The 9,304-nt window shown below is 37.0% G+C and overlaps 2 protein-coding genes across 3 annotated transcripts; one reads left to right on the top strand and one right to left on the bottom strand.

Moving 5' to 3' along the window:
* Positions 1–2,581: 2,581 nt before the first annotated feature.
* Positions 2,582–6,373, top strand: LOC141644310 (F-box protein At1g70590). Of its 2 annotated transcripts, none has more exons than XM_074453807.1 (5): positions 2,582–3,151; positions 3,967–4,100; positions 4,477–4,659; positions 4,823–4,996; positions 5,950–6,373. In XM_074453807.1, the coding sequence occupies exons 1-4, from the start codon at positions 2,722–2,724 to the stop codon at positions 4,988–4,990; spliced, it is 915 nt and encodes a 304-aa protein (XP_074309908.1). In that variant the 5' UTR covers positions 2,582–2,721; the 3' UTR covers positions 4,991–4,996; positions 5,950–6,373. The 2 variants fall into 2 exon arrangements, with proteins under 2 accessions (XP_074309908.1, XP_074309907.1); XM_074453806.1 differs by having other exon boundaries at positions 5,720–6,373.
* A 160-nt stretch (positions 6,374–6,533) lies between these two features.
* On the bottom strand, positions 6,534–8,967 carry LOC141644312 (uncharacterized). Its single transcript, XM_074453809.1, has 3 exons — positions 8,840–8,967; positions 7,355–7,622; positions 6,534–6,849 (listed from the first exon to the last, which is right to left on the bottom strand). The coding sequence occupies exons 1-3, from the start codon at positions 8,912–8,914 to the stop codon at positions 6,704–6,706; spliced, it is 489 nt and encodes a 162-aa protein (XP_074309910.1). The 5' UTR covers positions 8,915–8,967; the 3' UTR covers positions 6,534–6,703.
* Positions 8,968–9,304: the final 337 nt, after the last annotated feature.

The raw sequence follows: 9,304 nt of genomic DNA, 5'->3' as shown, positions 1-9,304 counted from the left end.
GCCACCATCGTCAAAATCCCTCCACCTCCTACCGAGAACACGACGCTGGATTCCCCGCCCAAATATACTAGTATGGGCATGCCGTCTTGGTTCGGCCGCCCCTTCCGGTATGTGTAGTCTACAAAAAATCGTTGCTGAAACGTCTGTTTACTCACCTCGAACACAAAGTGGTCCAGGAGTTGAGTGAACTAGCGTACCGTGCCGTTATTGGCTGATGCAGATTCAATTACACCCAACACGACTAATACACCGACGAATACACCGACGAAGATGATCGTAAGAAGGCTGAGTAATTTTCTCGTCATTGTAAGAAGAATGTAAGGAATGTAGGGAAATTATCAATTTATGAAATAATAAACCAGAGAATAAAGAATAATTTTTGTATTATATATGGTGTAAGAATAATTGTGTTACAACATCCTCTATATATACCAAATAGAAGGTCGGAGGTGGTGGACTATGAGTCGATGACGGTTGGAGACGGAATTTACCGGAAATGGTGGTGTACTACACATACAAAATTAATTGCATGGAATGAGCGCAAGTGTTTGGTACAATTTACAAGAGTTGGACAAGAAAAAGACACTTCACTCTCATAATTAGGCTCCTTTTTTATACACTACTTAATTATTTTGAAAACCGGTTACTCGCTCCGTAATATTGTAGTAGACTAGTAGTGATATAGCATCATCCAGTGGAAATATTATGAGTATATTAGTTAATTTAAGTATTATTAGAATAATTGATGTATTTTAGGATTTTTACATGAATTATAATACTGTTACGAGTATATTAATTATGTATTTTAGGAAAAAATGGCCCGATTTTTCTCTTAGAAAATCAATTCGGTATATAAACTAAAAAAAATAAATTTTCAGATTTTTGGAAGTTTAAATGTTTAATGATGTGAGGAAATTTAATTTTTTTAAAAATGGAAAAATTGGCATAGCTAGCCAACCTAGGTAATACTTAATTTCAGAGTTAAAAACCATTTGAAGAAAATACACATATTGCCCAATTAAGAAATGTAACAACATGGATTAGTAAGCCATGCTTTTTTTCCTTTCCCAGTTAGGAATTGAATATTTAAATAAAATTAAGGTTCAAATAATTTTGTTTTTTTTCGAAATAAATCAATTATAAAAAAAATTACTAAATCAGAAAAAACAAAGTAATTCCTAAATTCCTTTAATCAATCCCTAGAATCGTTAAATCTAAATTGGGAATTTAGAAAATAAATGCAATATATATATAAAAAAAAACTAACCACAAATTAGTTAACTACATTTGCAAAATGACTAACCTATCCCTAAATTAATCTAACCTTCCAAAAGGCCTCTAATTTTTACAACAAATACTGAGTTATGAATCCAATAAAAAATTAAGAGATATTGGGTAATGTGCTGAAATGCGTTTTAACCTAGTAATAACTGAAAATTACCCTTTGTAACCTTCCAAAAAGTGTCATCCAAAAGGGTTAGCCTAAATGTAACTGACAACTACCCTTTTTAAATAGCCGTTACTACTCTCGCTACAAAAAAAAGTGTCATCCAAAATGATAACTTTAACTGACAGTTAAAATGCATTTTAATAAATCGCTGTGTTATGACCCTTTTTAACCTTCCAAAAGGCTTCTACTGAGAAACTTTTTATGAGGATGGCAATAGTGGCTCAATCCGAACCGAAACCGAACCGAATCGAAGGAAAAAGTTCGATCTAAATCCATTTTTTGAAAACCCATAACCGATCCACTATTTAAAAACTCATATCCAAACCTGTTATGTTCAACCACAAAGAAGAGTAGAGTGGAGTCTCCAGGAGGTGCCGTTTGTTATGTTCAACCTGTTGGTTGTGACTATGACACTTGTCAATTTAGTTGCAAGCCGAATCCCAAATTCGAATGTGTCGCTGAATTCTTATGTTGTTGCCATTAGAAAATTTCCGTTATAATACTTTCTACAAACTAATTAAGAGAATAAATTGAGATATTTACTATCATATTTTCCATTTTTTTAACGTACATCCAACCTTTTAATGTACACCGGGCTTTTTTAGCGTATATTTTTAGTCTTAAAACTCACGTTTGATTTGAGTATAATTGTATAAAGATAGCCTAAAATTTAAAGATGTGTACTTTCTTTAATCGAGATTGCAGAAATATTGATGCTTTTCTTTTAAGATACTCGTGGTGTATCAATATAAAAAGAACCCGACTCATAACCAATCTTAAAAGTCACTAATTCCAGAAATTAAGCTCAAACAATATCAATATAAAAAAACAAGTTAATAAAGTCATTTCGGTTATAACTTTTCCAAGTTTTAACTCAGGTAGAAATTCAAATCACGTCAAAATCAAGTTAATCACAAGCTCACCATCAATTTAAACTAAATGTAAATGTAAATCACTCCATTATCGTGTTCATTCGTTTATTTTCTCTAATCTTAGTGAAATGGTATTTAATCAAAACTACAAATAAAATATCACACACAAAGAGAAAAAAAAAAGTAATCAAATATATAATTGAGATGAATGGAGTATATTTTAATCGAATCGATTCCAATAACTTATCAAACACACTCACTCGATAATCCACTTATCCACCCAACTTACACTACTACCCAACCGGACTCAAATACACACACATAAATAAACTTACAAAGACGTCAAAAACGCCCACACAAAAACGTGATCAATCGACACTTCCAAAATCAACGGCTAAGATGAAGCGACGATCAAATCCATTAAAATCCAACGCCTCACAATCCTCCACGTCACACCGCGACTTCTCCTCCTTACCATACGACCTAATGTCGCGAATCGCCGCCGCGTTCTCTCACCGCGACCTAACCGCAGCGTCTTTAACCTGTAAGTCATGGAACGACGCGTTGCGACCGTTAAGAGAGGCTATGTTGTTATTACGGTGGGGAAAGCGGTTTAAGCACGGTCGAGCCGGAGTTCGGTCGGACCGGGAGAAGGCGCTTGAGTCTTTTTTGAAAGGAGCGGCTCGCGGTTCGAGTTTAGCTATGGTTGATGCCGGTTTGATTTATTGGGAGATGGGGAAGAGAGAGGAAGGGATTCGGCTTTATCTGAAAGCTGCTGAGCTTGGTGATGCTTCTGGACAGTGTAATCTTGGGATTGCCTACTTGCACGGTATATCATCTCCGTCATTTGTTTACCTATTTCATTTTAATTGCCAGTCGTGTTTTTAACTTTCTATGTTGATGATTCAGTTACCTCTTGGAAGTATATCGTGCTGGTCATTTGTTTACCTATTTCATTTTGACTGGAGACGGATTAATTTGTTAATTCTGTAAATTGATCATTCAGTTACATTGCTTACTAGCAAGGGATATCATGAAGGTCATTTGTTTCTCTATTTCATTTTGATGTCGATTGAGAACGGTTTATTGTATAAATTGATCATTCAGTTACATTGCTTACTTGCAACTGTAGCTAGGTATATCGTCTCGGTTCATTTAACTATTGCTTTCATTTGAGAGAGCAAATTTATAGTTTGAACCTAAGTTCACGTTTTCTTCTGTAGGAATTTAGTTAGGAAGGCGAAGTTTTTGTTGCTAGCAATTGCATTTAGAAGACAAGATCGACTTAAGTAGATAGGCAGATCATTTTGTGTAATTACAGAATAATGATTGTGGAGAGGATTGCGAAATTCGAGTTATGATTGTGGCTATAGTCTGGTTGTTTAATGTAGTTACAGGATTACTTGCAGAAGATGAGATTGTCTTAAGAACTTTTATAGTTTTTACAGTAGCGACGTCCTTTTAGTCTCTGGATGAATGGTGATGCAGGAAAGCCGATTAAAAGACGAGATATCTGTGATGTTTTTTTAGGGAACATATAGCAAGTTTAACCTAAACAACATAAAATGCAATGGTTATTTTGAAAGCAATTGATTCATGTTCAACATCGTTTAACTTGGGCACATCTTGATTTTATGAATGCAGCCGACTGTGCAAATACTACAGAAGCAGTCAGGTGGTTACTACAATCTGCAACAGCTGGTCATGTTCGTGCTCAGTATCAACTAGCCCTCTGTCTGCATCATGGGCGTGGGATCGAAAAAAGTCTACATGAAGCTGTAATTTACTTCTCTATCCTGCAATTGAAAACATTTTTTTTTGTATGAATAAAGCTTCAGAGACTTGAAGAGGTGTAATCCTTGCGAGTAATATAAAATAACAGCAACAACAGTGCTATTCTAGTTTCTGAAGAAGTCCTGTAGGGTTAATCAAACACAGAGATGTTGTTCTGATTACCAATGATGAAAATTGCTTAGGGAATTGCATTAAATAACTGGTAATTCACAGTAAAAAGAAGACTGAATAGATTTGTGAGCTGTTTTGCTTTAGATTATGATTTGTATCATAATCCCAAGTTAAAGATTAGTGAGTCTTTGGCCCCATTGAAAATGGGAACTCTCCGTCAATACTGATATCGTAATGCATTTTGAGCAGGCGAAGTGGTATCTTAGAGCTGCAGAGGGTGGGTATGCTCGTGCTATGTACAACGCATCACTGTGTTTTTCATCTGGGGAAGGATTCAAGCAGAACCACCCACAAGCGAAGAAATGGATGAAGAGAGCAGCGGATCATGGACACAGTAAAGCCCAGTTTGAGCATGGACTGAATTTGTTTTCTGTATGCGGCAATCCTTTTCTCGAAAAGTTATTAAGCATATATTCCTATATAAATAGCTCAGAACACATTTTATATTAAAGGAGTTACTATTATTTCTACAGCAATCTCTGCTTTCATAGTTTCATAAGCTTTAGATTGATTAAGGTGGTCGTATTTTTGGCAGGAAGGGGAGATGATGAAAGCTGTTATCTACCTGGAACTTGCTAGCCGTGCAGGTGAAGTTGGTGCATCTCATGTTAGGGATGTTATTCTTCAACAACTCTCTGCTGCTTCACGTGATCGAGCTATGCATCATGCTGATAAATGGCGTGCCTTACCTTCATCTCGGTGACTAGAGGTAAGCCAACGTGTATGAAATCTCTTTAAATATGATAACACACTTGTCCTCTCAATTTACCCTCCCTTACTGGAGAGGTGGCGGAGAGCTATAAACATTTTTACATCCACAATCGTAAAGTTCTCTTATATGCTCTCTACCTAAAGTTTTGGTTCCACCTCTTTCGTATCTACAACAACAACAACAACAACAACAACATTACCCGAGTGCCTCAATGGCTCCCGCAAATTGCGGGGTAAAGGGGGGTCGGATGTACGCAGCCTTACGCTTGTGTTAGCAACACAAAGAGGCTTTTTCCGAATGACCCAAGATGAAAATTGCGTCGAGGACTGCATCGAAGGACCGCCACTTCACAAAAGAAAGAAGCGCAGTCACTCTAGTGAGCCATTTTGATTTATTCCATTATAATCCATAACCAAAGAGTAATGAGTCTCTACTTGTCAACGTTTGTGTTGTCGGCTATGGCCCATTTCCGATTGCACTTTAAACAAAAGAACCTTTTTTACGCTTTCACTTGTCAATGTATCCTGTATGGAGAACACAGAGAGATCACAGGTAAGCAAATTAATTATTGTGGGCAAAAAATACCATTTTGTTCCCTCCAACAATGGAGAGCAACTTATAGAGCTTCTATTATACATGCTCCAGTGACTCTCCTCCCCCCCCCCCCCCCTCCCCTCCTTTGCTCTGATGGTGAATTAAATCTTTATCGGTTTCCTGCAGGTTCTTATGGGTCCAGAGTCGTAGGAGCTCTTACTCATGGGAACACTTCTGCTGAAAAGTTAATATTGTCTGCCTCCTTTTATAATCAAATTAGAGTGAAATCTTTCTTATTCATATCCTGATCGAATTAGCGTGGCCTGGGAAAACTCCGTCGTCCACTAGATAAAGCTTCTCAAAGGCTCATTTCAGTAATGCAGCTCTAAATAAATTCGTAAATGTCAATGAACCAGAGAGCAAATGGGTCAAGTGCAGCATGCTAGTGGAGAGCAATGAGCGGGCATGTATGTCGGATGTCGCTGTTTGAAGCAAGCAATGATCTAGTGCTCTATGGCAGACCTTATGGCAGTGTTCTAGCCGGAATCTCACTTTTACGACAGTTCTCTCTTCCCTGGTAGTTCAGGTCTTTCTAGCTGTTTTGCCGCAAGTTATACCAAATTATAGAATGTTTCTTGAGACAAACTGTATATTTTACACTTGATAGTAAAAGTTGTAAAGGGAAATGATCTCGAGATAGCCGTACTTATATTTTACCGTTAAATAGTGAATCTTGCAGAGGGAAATGATCGTTGTAGTCAGTGAGCACAATGATGTATAGAAATATAGACTGCACATTTACTGTGATAGTTAATTTCAATTTCTTAGCAGATTGATTCACGAAATGTTTTCTGAGAAACAAATTTCAGGTTGAAAATCTTGTTTTATGCATTAATACTCCAGTCCACACACATAATTAGAAAATTTAGAGGTATACGTTCACTATAAAGAACGAATGAGTGAAATAAAAGCGCGACAGAACTATATGATATGTTGCTCATTGCTCAAACCGTCGACTTTTAGCATAAGTTAAATCTTTACATAGTTCATGACTCATGATTCATGAGTTTAGCTTCAGACTTCAAAGAGCTAAACTTACAGTTGATAAGAATACAAAATCAGATAGAGAATGCCGAACCTAAATCTTCTATACGTACAACCACTACTACTTCAACTTTTGTCCTTCAATGTCATAAAGGACCTGATAACCTCAGGGCTGATTTTGTCAGAGAGAGCACCCTTTTCCGAGATCATCAGAGTTTTCTCTTTCACGAGACTTTGGAGCTTCTTAGACTCGCTGTCAAGCCGTTCTTGATCTGTGACAGCAACATCTTATTCAGCACAAAAGCGAGGATAAAAGCTTTCGTAGTTACCATGCACAAGTGATAGCAAGCAAAATTTATTTCGAGAAAAAAAGAAATATCTGTAGTAGAATCGACAACATTTCAGCCTCTGACTCCCAGAAAGTACAGCCTTATCGATTTCATCACGCCATTCCAAATTTAGCGAGTATTGTATGAAATAATGAAACAGGCATAAGAGTTATATACTTATATATAGTAATCACTTCAACTACATGTGAGAGACCAACTCAAATTCCAGAGTATAAAGCTGCTAAACATTCAGATAGCCTCGAAAATTTTACTCCGAAATGAGCACATGTTAGTCAGTAAAGCATGTGATGCTAAAATGTCCAAAATGTGAGATATGCACTAAACACACCTAGTTTTTTTGGTAAAACAGCTTTGCTTTATTAAATACAAATATACAATAGATGCAAAACGTTGATGAACGGTATAAGAAGTAACACCCACAACGCACCTTTCTCCAAAATGGTGTGAGCAGCATGAAACGGGACCTGAGCAAAGACATCAGTTCCAGGGAACGTCATCCAAGTACTTTCAGTTGAGTCATGATTTCCACATGTTGTACACACCTCTTGAACCAAGGGCTTAGAACCAAGACCCCCAATCTCCTTCATAATAGACTCAAATGGCGAAGACACGCTTGTTTTTGTTGTTCGTGCTATCTTCCGTAGTGCTGTAAGTGCTTCTCTATTCCCATTCCTTAGCCTATCATTCTCCACGGCCTGCATTTTGCATTTGAATAAGATAACTTTCAATTCTACGTTTTTCTGAAGCAATAGGACAGGGGTTAACCTGTCTAGCTCATGTTGAAAACAGTCACGCATAATCAAGATCAAACAAAAAACTAATGTTAGCATGGACTACCTACAGGGTTTAGAAACATTACAAGAACAAAAAGTCGATTTTAGATTCATGATTCCGCAAGTTGAGAACTGAAAGCAAGTGTTTCTAATTTTCCCTTATACTGCAGAAAGATAAGTTCTTCAACAAGATTGCATCTATAGGTTACTTGGGTATAAAGGGAACTGTACCAAATACAGTTTAAGTAATGGCCCTAGAATGTTTGAGGAACCATCCATTAAGACATAAAATCATTGGTTGGGCCGTTTTTGGCTGAGATGGTTCGTACACTATCATCCCATCTTCTTTCATCAGATTTCACGAGTCATGACCTTTATAATTAGTCAGACTGTCTTATGACTGATACTTAAGATTTTTTACATCCATCCATCGAACACAATAGTCATTCTTTCAATAAATCAACGAGAATAGCTAACGAGTCGTCCATGGCATCGACTTAGCCTACATTTAAGCTGCATTTCACAATACACCGTGTTTCCCCAATTAATCGACATAATTCTTTTACGCTTTGGTGACTTCAAAGACGAGCGATAATGAGCTAAGAGGGGCTGCTCCCCTAAGCCAAATATTTTTTATTTATTTCAAAATTTACAACTTTCTTTACGTTTCTCTATTCACCGCCTCTAAAGTTTCAATCTTCCTCTCTCCGTCTCAACAGATTCTTTACGTTTAAATTAAAATTTCATTCACAAATGAATAAAAACGTAAAGAACCAGTTGAGAAGGAGGGAGTATATTTTAGCACCGCTTCAAACTACAAGTCCTGGTTCCGCCACTCGGTCACAAATTAACATAACTAATCAGTCAGCAGCAGATTATTTAAATTAGTGATGCTACTGTCTCCATTGATGCTGTAAATTACACTTCATCACTACAATACTTCCGCAATGGAAGACGAAAATAAATTTTAACTTTAATAACAAGCATATATTATTGATTCTAAGATTAAAATAGGAGTAATTAAATTTGAGATTATATGAGGAATACAGCATAAAGTTATTACAAATTCAAAAATCAATACAATTAACAAGGAAAAGATAAACAATGAAATTGATGGAGAAAAGAAAGAATGAAGAAACCTGGTGACGAGCTAATAAAAGAAGCTCAGCTTCAACTTCAATGGCGGTTAATTGATTTTGGGTTTCTTCGTCCATTATTATCGCGCTGTTGCTGCAATTGAAGTTCGAAATCAAGGAAAGAGGAAGAAATAAGGTTGACAAAGTGGCCCATGGGCCCAATACATGGATGATGGACCGGGCGGGGTAAGAATGTAGATAGCAAAGCTTGATCCGGCTTATAAACCCGACTCGATCTGACCCGTTTCTGAGGGTCAAGAGAATATTGACCCGGATCGCGAACATGAAAAGACTCGCTAATTTAGGGTCAAATTTGGCCGGGCGGACTAGTTCGACATGTCTATTGTAGGCTTCTAGCCTAAGAGGTGGACAAGAGTACGGGGCTAAACGAGCCTAGGCCGATCATACACCTAGGTCGTACCCCTCGACCCTATAGACCGACTGAATTTATTAAAAGAAATAAAAAAT

Source organism: Silene latifolia, chromosome 2 (assembly GCF_048544455.1).
Source record: "Silene latifolia isolate original U9 population chromosome 2, ASM4854445v1, whole genome shotgun sequence".
In the NCBI taxonomy this organism is placed as follows: Eukaryota; Viridiplantae; Streptophyta; class Magnoliopsida; order Caryophyllales; family Caryophyllaceae; genus Silene; species Silene latifolia.
The sequence above is the reverse complement of the archived record's forward strand: the minus strand, read 5'-3'. Positions and strand labels throughout refer to the sequence as shown.

Coding starts and splice junctions, on each gene's coding strand:
- LOC141644312 (XM_074453809.1), bottom strand. CDS start 8,914: ATGGACGAAGAAACCCAAAATCAATTAACCGCCATTGAAGTTGAAGCT. Junction 7,623..8,839: donor TTTTATTAGCTCGTCACCAG/GTTTCTTCATTC, acceptor TGCAAAATGCAG/GCCGTGGAGAATGATAGGCT. Junction 6,850..7,354: donor TCACACCATTTTGGAGAAAG/GTGCGTTGTGGG, acceptor TTGCTGTCACAG/ATCAAGAACGGCTTGACAGC.
- LOC141644310 (XM_074453807.1), top strand. CDS start 2,722: ATGAAGCGACGATCAAATCCATTAAAATCCAACGCCTCACAATCCTCC. Junction 3,152..3,966: donor TGGGATTGCCTACTTGCACG/GTATATCATCTC, acceptor TTATGAATGCAG/CCGACTGTGCAAATACTACA. Junction 4,101..4,476: donor AAAAAAGTCTACATGAAGCT/GTAATTTACTTC, acceptor CATTTTGAGCAG/GCGAAGTGGTATCTTAGAGC.